This window comes from Macaca nemestrina, chromosome 9, assembly GCF_043159975.1.
Source record: "Macaca nemestrina isolate mMacNem1 chromosome 9, mMacNem.hap1, whole genome shotgun sequence".
NCBI lineage: Eukaryota > Metazoa > Chordata > Mammalia > Primates > Cercopithecidae > Macaca > Macaca nemestrina.
In genome coordinates, this window is record NC_092133.1 from 71541314 (window position 1) to 71559110 (window position 17797).

Sequence of the window (17797 nt, forward strand, 5' to 3'; positions counted from 1 at the left end):
TACATGCTATGCCACTCACTGAAACTCCATGGTCTTAAACATCTAAACTTTATTCATAGGAGAATGGTAGCAGATGATGTCAGTGTTCCTTCTATATCCCCTCAGATCTCTTCCATTTTCTTGTACATGGATACTCCCAACATCCAGCAGATATGTCTGTGTTGGAGGGCTGCTCTTGGGCTGCTGGAGCAACTTTGCCTGCTTGAAGAGAAAGCCAAAAAGTACTTGGAAATTTACTTCCCACCAGCAGCTGTCCTTAACCAGTGACTCACTTCTCTTTGCCCTGGTTGGGACGACATTTAGATTGGACCTACACTGTCCCAAATTCCCCATAAGCCTAAGCCAAAGTTACCCTTTCCTGAGTTCTCCACGGGGCTTTGCTTGATGTCTCACCCTTGCTTTGGTTCCTTGCCTTCTAATCTCATAACCCACTGCCCTGTGGGCTTTCTTTGAGAACATTTCCCTGTAATTGACTTTCATACTGATGTTTGTTTCAGGGTCTGCTTCTGAAACTTACTTTATACAAATCCAAGATGTTCACCACATAGAAACAGAAAATTAGAAGGAAATAGGAATGTTTCTAGAGGCAGGCCCACCTACGGCAGTGAGAAGTGAGAGCTGATAACCATAGTAGCAAGGGAGGAAACAGAAGCACTATAAAAAACAAACATAAATAATGGAAAAACTACATCAATCTGGGGCTTAACTGTCCTTCATTTTTCAGTAGTCTCCGAGGTCATTACCATATACAGTGTAATAATCAGTGTTCATAGTGATGACTCTACTAAGGAAAATTAATTAATTAATTAATTATTTATTTATTTATTTATTTATTTTGAGACGGAGTCTTGCTCTGTCGCCCAGGCTGGAGTGCAGTGGTGCAATTTCGGCTCACCTCAAGCTCCACCTCCCGGGTTGACACTATTCTCCTGCCTCAGCCTCCCGAGTAGCTGGCACTACAGGCGCCCACCACCACGCCCAGCTAATTTTTTTGTGTGTTTTTTAGTAAGAGACAGGGTTTCACTGTGTTAGCCAGGATGATCTCAATCTCCTGACCTCGTGATCTGCCCACCTCGGCCTCCCAAAGTGCTGGGATTACAGGCATAAGCCACCGCGCCCTGCCAAGAAAATTAAATTATATCCAGAAAAAAGGCGTATCCATGTATAATGCATTTTAAAAGCTTAGCTCAAAAATAATACGAGGGATTGAATACACATTTGACAGGTTCCTCACAACAGTCCACTGAAATGACAGTAAAAGAGTGAAGAAACTGTATAATCCCATGAAAGCAAAAACAGTGCTAATAATGAAAGTTTGGAAAGTGGAACACTAAGTACCTGTTGTGAAGTTGGGGGTGGAAGGTGGCCCTGCCCAAGAGGTAAGTTTATTTGTACTTCAGAGCTCCGATAAAACAGAAAGTACCAAGCATCACTCAAGCCCAGGTATAGATAGGAGCTAAGTAGGGGAGAATTGGTTAAAAATCTCCTTAAGCCTGGGCAACATGGTGAAACCCTTTCTCTACAAAAAGTACAAAAATTAGCCAGGCATGGTGGAGTGTGCTGTAGTCCCAGCTACTGGGGAATCTGAGGTGGGAGGATGGCTTGATCCCAGGAGGCGGAGGTTGCAGTTAGTGGAGGTTGCAGTTAGCCGAGATTGCCCCACTGCACTGCAGCCTGGGCAACAGAGTGAGACCCTGTCTCAAAAAAAAAAAAAAAGAAAATCTACTTAAGCTTTTAGACCTGCTCTACTCTGATAGAAGACTAGTGGTCTGTTCTCTAGAGCAGTTGAATGTGAAGCACTGTTGACTTAGGGATACCATGTCCAGATGAGAACAGAGCTGCAGTGTTTTCAAGAGGATTCATTAAAAGTCTATATACCAATCATAGAGACTTCTAGCTCCCTTCCTTAAGTAGCCAGACATTTCCCATCTCCCTTCCCACCCAACCCCAGTCTTCCAAGAAGGATAAGATTCCTTTCCTTGGAAAACCTGGAGAAAAACACTGTAAATAACTGGTTTGGGATATCCTTATCTAATCAACCAGATCCCTGTGCACTCTGAGTGCGCAGAGAAACCTGAAACTTGACAAAGCTCAGTCTATGCCCACAGAATGTCTCATCATCTGTGAATGTAAAGTCTCATCATCTGTGAAGACTTTACATTCTGTGAAGTCATTCTGTGACTTCACAGAATGTAAAGTCACAGTACTTTACTGTTAAATATGAATGGTCAGTCAAGAAACCAGACGTCTGAGAAAAACATTAACACAAACAGGAAAAAAGAAAGTAAATTGGAAAACACAAAATAGGGAGCAGATGAACACTTAAAAAAAACTTTCATGTTTTCAAGAGAAATAAGAGATGTTGCATTCTATGACAGTAATGAGAGGCCCAAAGAAAATTCAGAGAAAAAGAGCTTTTGGGAAAAAAAAACATGAAAGAGATTTAAAATCCAGCAGGGGCTGGGCATGGTGGCTCACACCTGTAATCCTTTGGGAGCGCTTTGGGAGGCTGATTTGGCCGGATCATCTGAGGTCAGGCATTTGAGACCAGCCTGGCCAATATGGCAAAACCCCATCTCTGCTAAAAATGCAAAAATTAGCCAGGCGTGGTGGCAGGTGCCTGTACTCCCAGTTACTCGGGAGGCTGAGGCAGGGAGAATTGCTTGAACCCAGGAGGCAGAAGTTGCAGTCAGCCAAGATCACGTCACTACAGTCCAGCCTGGGCAACAGAGCAAGACTCCGTCTCAAAAAAAAAAAAAAAACCCAGCAGGATCGGCCAGGTGCCATGGCTCACACCTATAATCCTAGTCCAAGGCAAGTGGATCACTTGAGGTCAGGAGTTCGAGACCAGCCTAGCCAACATTGTGAAACCCGTTCTCTGCTAACAAAAATTAGCTGCGCATGGTGGTGGGCACCTGTAATCCTGGCTACTTGGGAGGCTGAGGCACAAAAATTGCTTGAACTCAGGAGGCAGAGGTTTCAATGAGCCAAGATTGCATCATTGCACTCTAGCCTGGGCAACAAAGCGAGACTCTGGATGCAGAACTGCCCACAAAGGACAATGAGAGAAAGGCCCATTTCTCACGTGAAGTGCTCATTTCAGAGTGCAAACAATCAGGTTTTGAACTCAATGCTTTTTTGTTGTTGTTGTTGTTTTTGAAACAGGGTCTTGCCCTGTCACCCAGGTTGCAGTACAGTGGCGCCATCACGGTTTACTGCAGCCTAGACCGCCCAGGGCCCAAGTGATCCTCCCACCTCAGCCGCCTAAGTAGCTGGGACTACAGGCCCGTGAAACTATGCCTGGCTAATTTTTTGTATTTTTTGTATGTGGTCTCACTTTGTTGCCCAGGCTGGTCTCAAACTCCTGAGCTCAAGTGATCCTCCCGTCTCAGCCTTCCAAAGTGCTGAGATTACAGGCATGAGCCACTGCGCCTGGCCCTTCATTTGTTTTTTGTTTTATCTCTTTCTCTCTATCCTCCCTTGTTTTGGAACCCTGTTTTTTAAATCTGTTTTCCATTTGTCCCTTTTTCCTCCTCACAAAACAGCTCCTATGATTACCCACTAATAAAGGACAGGTCACTTTAAGAAAGAAAAAGGAGAGAGGGAGAGAAAAAGAGAGAAAGAGACTGGGCACAGTGGATCACGCCTGTAATCCCAGCACTTTGGGAGGCTGAGGTGGGCCAACTACTTGAACTCAGGAGTTCAGGAGACCAGCCTGGGCAACATGATGAACACCCCCAACTCCCGGGTCTCTACAAAAAATACAAAAATTAGCCAGACGTGGTGCTGTACAACTCGAAGTCCCAGCTACTTGGAAGGCTGAGATGGGAGGATGGCTTGAGCCTGGGAGGCAGAGGTTGTAGTGAGCCGAGGTTTCATCACTGCCTCCAGCCTAGGCGACAGAACCAGACCCTGTATCAAAAAAGAAAAAAAGAAAGACGGAGGAAAGAAGGAAGGGAGGAAGAAAGGAAGGGGAAGGAGACTGAAACAAAGTGAAATAGTCCAAATAGGTCATCTCTGGGTGCCAGGAATACTGATGTTTTTTTTTATTTTTTGGACATTTCTACTAAAAACTTTTCTACAATGACCTGTTAATTTTATAACTAGGGAAATAGTTATTTAAAAAAAGAGGCCGGGCGCGGTGGCTCACGCCTGTAATCCCAGCACTTTGGGAGGCCGAGGCAGGCGGATCACAAGGTCAGTAGATCGAGACCATCCTGGCTAACACGGTGAAACCCCGTTTCTACTAAAAATACAAAAAATTAGCCAGGCGCGGTGCGGGCGCCTGTAGTCCCAGCTACTCAGGAGGCTGAGGCAGGAGAATGGCGTGAACCCAGGGGGCGGAGCTTGCAGTGAGCCGAGATCCGGCCACTGCACTCCAGCCTGGGCGACAGAGCGAGACTCCGTCTCAAAAAAAAAAAAAAAAAAAAAGAAAACATGGCCGGGCACGGTGGCTCACGCCTGTAATCCCAGCACTTTGATAGGCCAAGGCAGGTAGATCACAAGCTCAGGATTTCAAGACCAGCCTGGCCAAGATGGTTAAAACCTGTCTCTATTAAAAATACAAAAAAATAGGCCGGGCGCGGTGGCTCAAGCCTGTAATCCCAGCACTTTGGGAGGCCGAGATGGGCGGATCACGAGGTCAGGAGATCGAGAGACGATCCCGGCTAACACGGTGAAACCCCGTCTCTACTAAAAAATACAAAAAAATAGCCGGGCGAGGTGGCGGGCGCCTGTAGTCCCAGCTACTCGGGAGGCTGAGGCAGGAGAATGGCGTAAACCCGGGAGGCGGAGCTTGCAGTGAGCTGAGATCCGGCCACTGCACTCCAGCCTGGGTGACAGAGCAAGACTCCGTCTCAAAAAAAAAAAAAAAACAAAAAAATTAGCCGGGCGTGGTGGTGGGCACCTGTAGTCCCGGGTACTCAGGAGGCTGAGGCAGAGAACTGCTTGAACCCGGGAGGTGGAGATTGCAGTGAGCTGAGATCACGCCACTGCACTCCAGCCTGGGCCACAGAGCGAGAGTCCATCTCAAAGAAAAAAAAATTCCTTTCTTGTACAACTTTTTGTAATTCTCTGAAGCTAATAAATTCTTTTTTTTTTTTTTCCCCTCTGGTATTTGCTGTCAGTCACTTCTTTATAGAGAACCCTGACTGGGAATCAGTGGACGAGAAACAGGTTCTGATAGGTGGGGGTACTTTATGACACAGATTTTTTCTTCCAGTTTCTCCAAATACCATCTTCTGAAAGGGATAAAAGTTATATAAAACCAATTTTAAGGTCATTATTAAAAGAGCACCTTACTGAAAAGGGTGGCATCATTCACATACATACTTCTTCAATTCAAAATCATTTTTTTCTGTTGCAGCGTTCCTAGAATCCCATGGGCCTTTGCCATGACGGAAGTATGTGGCATGATTCTGTGCTATATTTGGCTCCTGGTTCTTCTTCTTCACAAGCACAGGTACCTCATTACTCCATTAAAATACTGAAAATATTTTAATTGTTGTATCAATACCATAAAATCTTATCTTTCTCTTTGCATTTCCTTGTTAATTTCCTTCTCTGGTCATTGTGACATAGTTATTAACAAAGGATTTTGAGTTTGATCAGTAAGAGTCAGCCTAAGATAATATCTACATATTTAGTAATAATCCTGAATGCATTTTGCAAGGAAAGATCAGAGATGCACTATGCCTGATCATGCTCATCTCTGATCTAAAAAAAGGTAAGAGGCCTGGCGTGGTGGCTCATGCCTGTAATCCCAGCACTTTGGGAGGCCAAGGTGGGTGGATCACCTGGGGTTAGGAGTTTGAGACCAGCCTGACCAACATGGAGAAATCCCGTCTCTACTAAAAATACAAAATTAGCTGGGTGTGGTAGCGCATGCCTGTAATCCCAGCTACTCAGGAGGCTGAGGCAGGAGAATCGCTTGAACCCTTGGGTCGGAGGTTGCAGTGAGCTGAGATCCTGCCATTGCACTCCAGCCTGGGCAAGAAGAGTGAAACTCCATCTCAAAAAAAAAAAAGAAAAAGAAAGATAAGAAAACCTTATCTTTCTTTAGAAACTAACTGGAAATGTTACTTTCTGTAGCAGGATAGAAACTCTTCCAAGGACATTCTTTGGTCACATGTTTAGATGGAAGAAATTTTCTCTGCTTGGAGGAGGCCCATTAAAAAAGAGATTATTGGCTGGGTGTAGTGGCTCACGCCTGTAATCCCAGCACTTTGGGAGTCCAAGGCAGTCGGATCACGAGGTCAGGAGATCGAGACCATCCTGGCTAACACGGTAAAACCCTGTCTCTACTAAAAATACAAAATTAGCCGGGCATGGTGGCAGGTACTTGTAGTCCCAGCTACTTGGGAGACTGAGACTGGAGAATGGCGTGAACCCGGGAGGCGGAGCTTTGCACTCCACTGCACTCCAGCCTGGGTGACAGAGCGAGACTTCATCTCAACAACAACAACAAATGATTCGTCAAGCACAGTGGCACATGCCTGTAACCCTAGCACTTTGAGAGACTGAGGCAAGAGGATTGCTTGAACCCGGGTGTTCGAGACCAGCCTGGGAAACATGGGGAGACCCTGTCTCTACAAAAAATTTAAAGATGAACCAGGTGTGGTGGCACATGCCTATAGTCCCAGCTTCTCAGGAGGCTGAGGTGGGAGGATTGCTTGAGCCCAGGAGGTCAGGGTTGCAGTGAGCTGAGATTGTGCCGCTGTACTCCAGTCTGGGTGACAGAGCCAGACCCTGTCTCCAAAAAAAAGAAAAGATTATTTTGCACAACATGTACATATATACTTCTTCTTCACATATATACTTCACATATATACTTCTGGTTTACTTCAGATGGTATAGGAAGTTGCTAAATGGGAAAGTGCTTCTTGGTACTTTCACCAAAAAATATAGAGGAAAGAATTTATTTACTTTAATTTTATTTATTTTTACTGCTTCTTGTGGAGCAGGGCTAACTCACAGGCAGTGTACCCAGAGTCAGCAAGGAATAATTTTTTTAATTAAAAAAAGGAGGCCTGGGGGGCTCCTTTCCTAGTTTAATGGGCAGGAAGAATTAGTGGATTTAAGTAAAAAAAACAAGGCATTGTAAGCAAAAAATTTAAAGACAAAATTAGGAGATATTGCCTAAGAGCTCCTGAGGGAGTTAAAAAAATTATAGATATGTGAGCTTTTGAGATTGTTTAAAGAAAAAAAATTGTAGCTTCTGCTGTCCATTGTTTTTGGAACACTGGAGAGAGGAACAAGGGTAGTTGCCTGAGGTTTTGACCTTTCTCGTCACCAGGAAGTGCTTGAGGTAAACCACAGTGATGAGCTTTAGGTCCTAAGTAGCAGTTATTTCAGTGTTCTGAAGGTGGAAAGAAAGGTCGGTGGTTACTATTCTTATCACACTTTTAGGCCACATTGAGCCTCATTCTCTCCCATTTTGTCCTGTTTTGTAGCAATATTTTAAATTCTGGATTGCTTAAAACCAGAGGTGGTTTTAAAATGTGTGTATCATTGCTGCTTTCTGGTTAACTTTGCCTCACAAGATCTCATGAATTTGAATTTATCTACTCTTCAAAACTGGAGTTTACCTTCAGGAAACCTTGGTAGGTTTAATAAAGCATAGAGGTAACCTGTTAAATCCAAGTGTTAATGTTTACTTAGTCAAAGAAAGTGTTTCTCAAAGTGTTTGTACCACTTTCATTAGAATCACCTGAGTGCTTGTTAAAATGCAGATTCCTAGGCTCCATCCCAGGAGTGCACATAATGCTTGAAACATACCTAGCCTTGTGTTCAGTGCTTTTTCTGAGGGTGGAAGGATCATTTCAAAAATATGTGATACATGGTCCCTGTCCTCAGGAATCTTAGTCTAACAGTACTAGTGTTGTCACAGTACAGTTCATGATTACCCAAGTGACAGTTATTCAGAATTTTTGTTTGATATATACTTGATATAAAAAAATTTTTTTAACTTAGTATTTTATAGCTTAAGAGAAGTTAGAATGAGTATTCGATAGCTACTATCATTAACCAATTTACAATGGGTTTTTTTGTTTTGTTTTGTTGGAGATAGGGTCTTGCTCTGTCACCTAGGCTAGATAGAGTGCAGTGATATATCATGGCTTACTGCATCCTTGACCTCCTGAGCTCAATCAGTCCTCTTGCCTCAGGCTAGAACTGCAGGTACACACCAACATGCCTGACTAATTTTTTGTAGACAAGGTCTTACTGTGTTGCCCAGGCTGGTCTCATGCAATCCTCCTTCCTGCCTTGGTCTCCCAAAGTTCTGGGATTATAGACATGAGCCACTGCACCTAGCCTTCAGTTATTAATGAGCAAAAAATTCCCTAGAATCACAGGTGTTTAACTTTACCTCCTTTTTTTTGTTTTTTATTTTTATTTTTTGAAGCATGTCTCATTCTGTAACCCAGGCTAAAGTGCAGTGGCACAATCATAGCTCGCTGCAGCCTCCAACTCCGAGACCCAAGCAACTCTCCCGCCTCAGCCTCTCAGGTAGCTGGGATCACAGGTGTGCACCACCACATCATTTTTAAATTATTTGTAGAGATGAGATCTGGCTATGTTGCCCAAGCTGTTGTCAAACAAACTTTTGAACTCAAGCAATCCTCCCACCTTGGCCTCCCAAAGTGCTGCAATTACAAGCACGAGCCACCACCCCCAGCCAACTTTATCTCTTATAAATAATTTATGAGCAATTTTCAGTAATAGGACTAACACCAGGCTTACTTGTCTTCTGTCTTGTATAACTCTTTTACCTTCTCTTAGCCATATTTTCTTTTTTCCTTTTTTGAGATGGAGTTTCGCTGTTGTTGCCCAGGCTGGAGTGCAATGGCGCAATCTTGGCTCATTGCATCCTCCACCTCCCTAGTTCAAGTGATTCTCCTGCCTCAGCCTCTCAGCTAGCTGGGATTACAGGCATGCGCCACCATGCCTGGACTCTTAGCCATATTTTCTTATCATTGAAATGATGCTTTTAGAATCTAATTTAGGTCTGTATTGTTCATTATGGCAAAATTTAAATTAACTAAAATGAAATAAAATTTAAAACTTCAGTTCCTCAGTCATACTGGCCACATTTCAAGTCCTTAAGATCCACATGGTATATAAATAGCTTCTTGGCCAGTATATTGAACATTTCCATCATTGTAGAGAATTCTATTGGACAGTGATGCTTTTGATGGTCTTTAAGATTTCTGTCCTCTGGCCGGGCGTGGTGGCTCAAGCCTGTAATCCCAGCACTTTGGGAGGCCGAGACGGGTGGATCACGAGGTCAGGAGATCAAGACCATCCTGGCTAACACCGTGAAACCCCGTCTCTACTAAAAATACAAAAAAAACTAGCCGGGCGAGGTGGCGGGCGCCTGTAGTCCCAGCTACTCCGGAGGCTGAGGCAGGAGAATGGCATAAACCCGGGAGGCGGAGCTTGCAGTGAGCTGAGATCCGGCCACTGTACTCCAGCCCGGGCTACAGAGCAAGACTCCGTCTCAAAAAAAAAAAAAAAAAAAAAAAAAGATTTCTGTCCTCTTCAAAGAGTCTAGTGATTTTTCTGTTTGCTCTTCCTTGAAGTAAATATTTGATACCTGGGGTTTTTTGGTTTGTTTTCTTCTGATCTTTCCCCGTTTTTGGTTGATCTGTTTACAGGTCAATACTTCTGCGAAGGCTCTGTAGTCTGATGGGAACTGTATTCTTGCTTCGCTGCTTTACCATGTTTGTGACCTCCCTCTCCGTGCCAGGACAACACCTGCAGTGTACTGGAAAGGTAGCCTGCTACCTTCTTTTTCATTCTTGTTCTTGGTGGGTTGATGGCACACTATATGCAATAGGGCTAACATTTTGCTTATAGTATTAAAATGTGCTTTTTAGTATCTGCAATGTCTACAAAAAAAATATATAGAAATAATTTGGTAAAAGTCTTAAGCCAGATTCTACCTCCCTGTTATTTCTGTTGAAACTTGTTCTATGTTATGGAGCTATAGAAAACAAGTTTCTTTCTGCTGGGCATGGTGACTCATGCCTGTAATCCCAGCACTTTGGGAGGCTGAGGCGGGTGGATTACGAGGTCAGGAGTTCAAGACCAGCCTAGCCAAGATGGTGAAACCCCGTCTCTACTAAAAATACAAAAATTAGCTGGGTGTGGTGGTGGGCGCTTGTAATCCCAGCTACTTGGGAGGCTGAGGCAGAGAATTACTTGAACCCGGGAGGCGGAGGTTGCAGTGAGCCGAGATTGTGCCACTGTACTCCTGGTGGCTCATGCCTATAATCCCTGCACTTTGGGAGGCCAAGGCGGGTGGATCACGAGGTCAGGATTTTGAGACAGCCTGGCCAAGATGGTGAAACACCATCTGTACTAAAAATACAAAAATTAGCCAGGCTCAGTGGTGGACGCCTGTAATCCCAGCTACTCGGGAGACTGAGGCAGGAGAATTGCTTGAACCTGAGAGGTGGAGGTTGTAGTGAACTGAGATCACGCCACTGCACTGTAGCCTGGGCAACATAGCAAGACTCTGTCTAAGAAAGAAAGAAAGAGAGATTGAGAGAGAGAAAGAGAAAAGAAAGGAAGAAAGGAAAGAAAGAAAGAAAATTTTCTTTCAATTATCATTTTCCTTTTCCCACCATCCTCAGCATTTTCAAAGTTTCTCATATGGCATGCTCTGGTTCCTTCACTGTCCTCCTCACTCCTTTAAAAATTTTGCCGGCCAGGCGCTGTGTCTACGCCTGTAATCCCAGCACTTTGGGAGGCTGAGGTGGGTGGATCACCTGAGGTCAGGAGTTAAAGACCCAGCCTGGCCAACATGGTGCAATCTACTAAAAACACCAAAAATTACCTGGGCGTGGTGCCAGGCACCTATAATCCCAGGTACTCGGAAGGCTGAGGCATGAGAAACACTTGAACCCAGGAGGCGGAGGTTGCAGTGAGCCAAGATGGCACCATTGTACTCCAGCCTGGGCAACAAGAGTGAATCTGCGTGTCAAAACAAAAAAAAAAAAGCCGGGCGCGGTGGCTCAAGCCTGTAATCCCAGCACTTTGGGAGGCCGAGATGGGCGGATCACGAGGTCAGGAGATCGAGACCATCCTGGCTAACACAGTGAAACCCCGTCTCTACTAAAAAATACAAAAAAAATAGCCGGGCGAGGTGGCGGGCGCCTGTAGTCCCAGCTACTAGGGAGACTGAGGCAGGAGAATGGCGTAAACCCGGGAGGCGGAGCTTGCAGTGAGCTGAGATCTGGCCACTGCACTCCAGCCCGGGCGGCAGAGCCAGACTCCGTCTCAAAAAAAAAAAAAAAAAAAAAAAAAAAAGAAAGAAAAAAAAGTTACAGTTTGACGACATACTCATCACTCTAAACTTTACTCTTTCTGAGATAAACAAATAATGGCTGACTTTTGGTTTTCATTTTATTCTTTGTGGCTTTGTTTTGGTTTACTGTAGACATCTCCTGGTTAAACAGAATAAATTATGCAGATGGAGACAAAATAAGACTCTGAAAATCGCCTGTACTTTATGTACAAAATTGGGTAAAATCTATATACAAATTTGCAAATAATTTTGTCCAAATTATATACAAATTTGGACAAAAGAACCCTACTTTTCTAGGCCTCTGTGCTTTAATTCTGTGTTTTCACATATTCAAATAAATGTATGTGTTAACACCTTTGTAGTTATTTTAATGTTGTTTGTAACAGCATTCAAGTTCACTTCTTGTGCTGCAGTATCATAGCTGAAATGCCAACAAGGGAAGATTAAGCAGCCAAACGAGATCAAGAGCTAAAAATATACTCCTGAGCTGAAGGGTAACAAAACTTTCTCCTGATATTAGGAAGGCTTAGACTGACCAGTAAGAAAGGGGGAAGGGTTGATATGACACAGGATTTCATGTAAAGGAAATGTTTTATTTTTAAGGTAAAAGCTGTTTTGAGGTCTTTTTTTCTTTTTCCAAAAAGGAAAAGTAATTTTTGCAAATTATAAAATTATATTTTATTATAAAAATTCAAATTATATAGAAATGTATATATTAAAAAGTAAAAATGTACCTGATTCTTTTTTGCCCCACCCTATAAATAATACAGTTAACAGTTGTGTGTATAGCCACACAGACCATTTTTAAGCATACTTACACACTCGTATAAGTTTTTTGTTTGTTTGTTTGTTTGTTTGTTTTTTGAGGTGGAATCTTTCCCAGTTGCCCAGGCTGGAGTAGTGTGGTGCAATCTTGGCTCACTGCAACCTCCACCTCCCAGGTTCAAACCATTCTCCTGCCTCAGCCTCCCGAGTAGCTGGGACCACCACACCTGACTGTTTTTTGTATTTTTAGTAGAGAGGGGGTTTCTCCATGTTGGCCAGGCTGGTCTCGAACCCCTGACCTCAGGTGATACACCCACTTCGGCCTCCCAAAGTGTTGGGATTATAGGTGTGAGCCACAGTGCCTGGTCTTCATGTAAGTTTTTATAGATACTTTTTAAACAAGACAGGGTTATATTGCAAACATTGTTCTGTAGCCTAGTTTTCTTTTTCTTTTTCTTTTTTTGAGATGGAGTCTTGCTCTGTCACCCAGGCTGGAGCAGTGGCGCGATCTCTGCTCACTGCAAGCTCTGCCTCCCAGGTTCACACCATTCTCCTGCCTCAGCCTCCTGAGTAGCTGGGACTACAGGCACCAGCCACCACGCCCGGCTAATTTTTTTGTGTTTTTAGTAGAGACAGGGTTTCACCGTGTTAGCCAGGATGGTCTCGATCTCCTGACCTCGTGGTCTGCCCGCCTTGGCCTCCCAAAGTGCTGTGATTACAGGCGTGAGCCACCGCACCCAGCCTCGGTAGACTATTTTTCATTTAATAGTATGTTGTTTACTTTTTTCTAAAAGGAACTACATCTTTTTAACAGTAGTCCATTGTGGATACCAGGTTCCAAATGATGTACATTTTTATTGTTTCAAAATTTTACTATTTATAAACAGTGCTATAGTAAACATTCTTGTACATTGTGCTTTTGCACTCAGTTATCTCTTAAGATAAATTATTGAAAGTAAAATTACAGAATTAAAGGACACGCACATTGAAAAATATGATATGGGCTGGACGAGGTCGCTCATGCCTGTAATCCCAGCACTTTGGGAGTCCGAGGTGGGCGGATCACTTGAGGCCAGGAGTTCAAGACCAGACTGGCCAACATGATGAAACCCCATCTTTACTAAAAATACAAATAATTAGTTGGGCATGGTGGCAGGCACCTGTAATCCCAGCTACTTGGGAGGCTGAAGCAGGAGAATCGCTTGAACCTGGGAGGCAGAGGTTGCAATGAACTGAGATCACACCACTGCACTCCAGCCTGGGTGACAGAGCGAGACTCCATTTCAAAAAAAAGAAGAAAAGTGATATATATTGCTAAAATACACACTTGAAAAGATGAGTTTTTCACTACTGCCAACATGTATGCATGTCAGCTTTCTTACCCTCTTGCCAGCACTGCCATTCTGATTGATGAAAGATAATATCTGATGCTTTTATGGTCTTATTTTTTTATATTTTACAACTTTAATTTATTTTGGATTTGTTTCTGTGCATGGTGTGCACAGTTTCTCCAAAATAGTATGCTGTGTACATGGTGTGAAGAGTTTCACCCAAATAGTATTCTAGTTGATTAGGGGAGATTTTATTTTATTTTAGTCATTGGTTTTTTAAGACAGATTCTCGCTTTGTTGCCCAGGCTGGAGTACAGTGGCATGATCATAGCTCACTGTCAGCCTCAAATTCCTGGTCTCAAGCAATCCTCCTGCCTCAGCCTCCTGAGTAGCTGGGACCACAGGCATACACCACCACACCCCAGCTAAATTTTTTTTTTTTTTGAGATGGAGTCTTTCTCTGTCGCCCAGGCTAGAGTGCAGTGGCACAATCTCGGCCTACTGCAACCTCTGCCTCCCGGGTTCAAGGGATTCTCCTGTCTCAGCCTCCTAAGTAACTGGGATCACAGGCGCCCGCCACCATACCCGGCTAATTTTTGTATTTTCAGTAGAGGCAGAGTTTTACCATCTTGGCCAGGCTGGTCTTGAACTCCTGACCTCATGATCCACCCACCTCAGCCTCCCAAAGTGCTGGGATTACAGGCGTGAGCCACCACGCCCAGCCAGGACAGATTTTAAAGAATAAAAATATAGGCTGGGCACAGTGGCTCACGCCTGTAATCCCAGCACTTTGGGAGACCAAGGCGGGTGGATCACGAGGTCAGGAGATCGAGACCATCCTAGCTAACACGGTGAAACCCCATCTCTACTAAAAATACCAAAAAATTAGCCGGGCATGGTGGCGAGCACCCAGCTACTTGGGAGGCTGAGGCAGGGGAATGGCGTGAACGTAGGAGGCAGCGGAGCTTGCAGTGAGCAGAGATCGCACCACTGCACTCCAGCCTGGGTGACAGAGCGAGACTCCGTATCAGAAAAAAAAAAAAAAAGAAAAATATAAGCTTATTACACTGAAAAGAGAAAATTTTCCATAGCTAAGGGATTTAATTGTAGGACAGCCGCCGAGGAGAGGGATATATGTGCATAGGGCTGCAACATATGCTGCAAAAATAAATTAGATACCATCCCTCCATGGTATAAACAGCCCTTTTTCTGTCTCTAATGACTGTTTTTATCAGTTGGTTATATATAGATATTTCTCCTCCAATCTGACCTAAATACTGTTAATTGCTTTGAATTATAATATAACCTACTTACCCGTATTATTTGCAGCAATTGTTATAAATAGAAAGTTAAAGTGATAGTAACTTGAAATCAAATCCCTTACAGTGAATTCCATAAGGTACTTTCATTATAATAAGTTAATTGCTTGAAATTGCATTCCCAGAAGTAAGGGGTTTGAGGACAGAACCAAGAACATGTCTATTTTTGAAATTTAGAAACACTTAATGCATATTTCTACACCTTCTCTTATCAAAACATCCTCTTCATTCTGCTCTGTTGTGTTTCAGTTTTTATTTTTCTGGAAGAATATATGGGACATTTAAGATGGGAAAGGATGGAGAGGCACCTTTTGACTGGCATCACTAGTTTCCTATCCTTGGTTGAATCATTTTCGTAGCAGTCCCTTCTCTTTATTTACTACGTGATTTTTTACTTTCTCAAGAGTAATATCTCTAAGCCCATGTTCATAGCGATCACGGAAGAACCAAACTCATGTGTATTCTCTTTCTCTCTCTCTAACAGTAAATTATTCTTCCTCTCTTTCCCTCAAATGAGGCAGAAAGGGAAAGCTGGGTAGTGTATAATCAGCAGGTGAGATTCCTAATGAGATTGTGGTATCTATGAAGTTGTTTATTTTGGTCATATTTGATAGAATCTTGAAGACAGGGCTTTGGAATTGGGCTCCCTGGGTTCACATCCTGCCTATATGTTATTTACTAGCTATGTGACCTTTCTAAGCCAGTTTCCTCATCTGTACAATTAAATCACTTCATAGGATTGCTGTGGAAATTAAATGCAATAACACATAATGCACTTAGCAGCACGCCTTGCACATAGTAAATGCACATAAAATTTTAGCACCTTTTTGTACCATTTTATATTATTATTAAATTGTATTATTATTATAATATTAGTATGCTGGGGTTTTTTGTTTATTTGTTTGTTTGTTTGTTTGAGATGGAGTTTTGCTTTTGCTGCCCAGGCTGGAGTACAGTGCCACGATCTCTGCTCACCACAACCTCCCCCTCCCGGGTTCAAGAGATTTTCCTGCCTCAGTCTTAAGTAGCTGGGATTACAGGCATGTGCCACCACACCTGGCTAATTTTTGTACTTTTAGTAGAGACGGGTTCCACCATGTTGGTCAGGCTGGTCTCGAACTCCCAACCTCAGGTGATCCATCCGCCTCAGCCTCTCAAAGTGCTGGGATTATAGGCGTGAGCCACCGTGCCCGGCAGTATGCCTTTTGTTTTGTTTTGTTTTTAAAGTAGTGACTGCCCCTCTTTTGTAAAGCAGCTATCACTCAGAGTCTTCCTCAAAATGGATTGCTCTTTTAGGCGTATATGTGGGAGTTGGGATTAGGTTTGGCTGTTGATAACTGGAAATTCAAAGTGGCTATGGTTTAGTAAACACACAATGCTTTATTCTCTCTCAAAAAAGAGTCTGAAGGTAGGTACACCAGGTCTGGTATGATAATTTTATGAAGTCATCCAAAAAAACCCCATCATTCTTCTGTCTTTCTGGTCTGCTATCACAATACTTGGCTTGTAGCCTCAAAGCCACTTTGTGGTCCAAGATGGTTGCTGGAGTTTCACCTCCAGTTGAATGAGTCTGAGTTGTAGACTAAAAGAAGGGAAGGTAGAAAGTTAGAAAAGACTTCCTCAAAACTGTTGTCTCTTACCTTGATAAGTAGCCTTCCCAGAAACCCTTAACACTTCTACTTAGATCTTATTGTACAGAACTTAGTCATGTGGCCACACCTAGCTACAAGGGAGGTTGGAAAAGGCAATATTGTGGCTGAATTCATTGCTGCCTCAATATATTTGGGATTCTGTTACCAGTGAAGAAGGGGAGAGTGGATGTTGAAAGGGAGACATTGATCTCTGTCTGTCATAGCCTATGTCTTACTGGCAAGAATAGCCAAGCAAATACTACTGTGATATTGGATTAAAAACTTTGAGATGTTTTTGTGTTATAGAGAACTTTTTATTATAAAGGAACTCCTAATAAAGGAGTTCATGTTACAGTGATTTCATTTATTTACTTATTTTTAATTAATTAATTTTTTTTAGACACACTCTTACTCTGTCACCCAGGCTGGAGTGCAGTGGCGCGATCTCGGCTCCCTGCAACCTCTGCCTCCCAGGTTCAAGTGATTCTCCTGCCTCGGCCTCCTGAGTAGCTGGGATTACAGGCACGCGCCACCACGCCTGGCTAATTTTTGTATTTTTAGTAGAGATGGGATTTCGCCATGTTAGCCAGGCTGATCTTGAACTCCTGATTTCAGGTGATCTGCCCACCTCAGCCTCCCAAAGTGCTGGGATTACAGGCGTGAGCCACTGCACCCAGCCTGATTTCATTTAATTACCAAAATATTTCTGAGTACAGCCAAGCTTTACCCACCCAGTCTTGAAGTCTGCCTGGAATTCATTAGACTGAGGACCTAACTGCTTTGGCTTAGATCTTATTTCTAAGTTATTCAGCATTTGAATTTCAATGGGAATGGATGTTGGGAAGTTCCCACCTCCCTAAGCATTTGAAGCACTAATTCTTAACTTTTCTTTATAGATATATGGCAGTGTATGGGAGAAATTACATCGAGCCTTTGCCATTTGGAGTGGCTTTGGTATGACCCTGACTGGCGTTCACACATGTGGAGATTACATGTTTAGTGGCCACACAGTCGTCCTAACTATGCTGAATTTCTTTGTCACTGAATGTAAGTATCTTTTTAGTGCTTCTATGCATATTAGATAACTAGCTGCAGTGAAGGCTGTGGGGAGGGTGTGAGATCCTGTGAAGAATGGCAAAACAGCCTGACCTGAGAAACATGTGACTGAGGCCGGGCGCGGTGGCTCATGCCTGTAATCCCAGCACTTTGGGAGGCCGAGGCGGGCGGATCACAAGGTCAGGAGATCGAGACCACGGTGAAACCCCGTCTCTACTAAAAATACAAAAAATTAGCCGGGCGCGGTGGCGGGCGCCTGTAGTCCCAGCTACTCAGGAGGCTGAGGCAGGAGAATGGCGTAAACCCAGGAGGCAGAGCTTGCAGTGAGCCGAGATCGCGCCACTGCACTCCAGCCTGGGCGACAGAGCGAGACTCCGTCTCAAA

The 17797-nt window shown here is 43.6% G+C and overlaps 1 protein-coding gene across 6 annotated transcripts in view; it reads left to right on the plus strand.

Annotated features, from left to right (window-relative positions):
* Nucleotides 1-17797, plus strand: part of LOC105465992 (sterile alpha motif domain containing 8) — a 75175-nt gene that overhangs the window by 51541 nt on the left and 5837 nt on the right. For all 6 annotated transcript variants that reach the window (XM_071069773.1, XM_011714707.3, XM_071069770.1 and 3 more), the window contains exons 3-5: nucleotides 5366-5461; nucleotides 9657-9774; nucleotides 17254-17404. In XM_071069773.1, the coding sequence (XP_070925874.1) occupies nucleotides 5366-5461; nucleotides 9657-9774; nucleotides 17254-17404 (365 nt within the window). The remainder of the gene's footprint in view (nucleotides 1-5365; nucleotides 5462-9656; nucleotides 9775-17253; nucleotides 17405-17797) is intronic.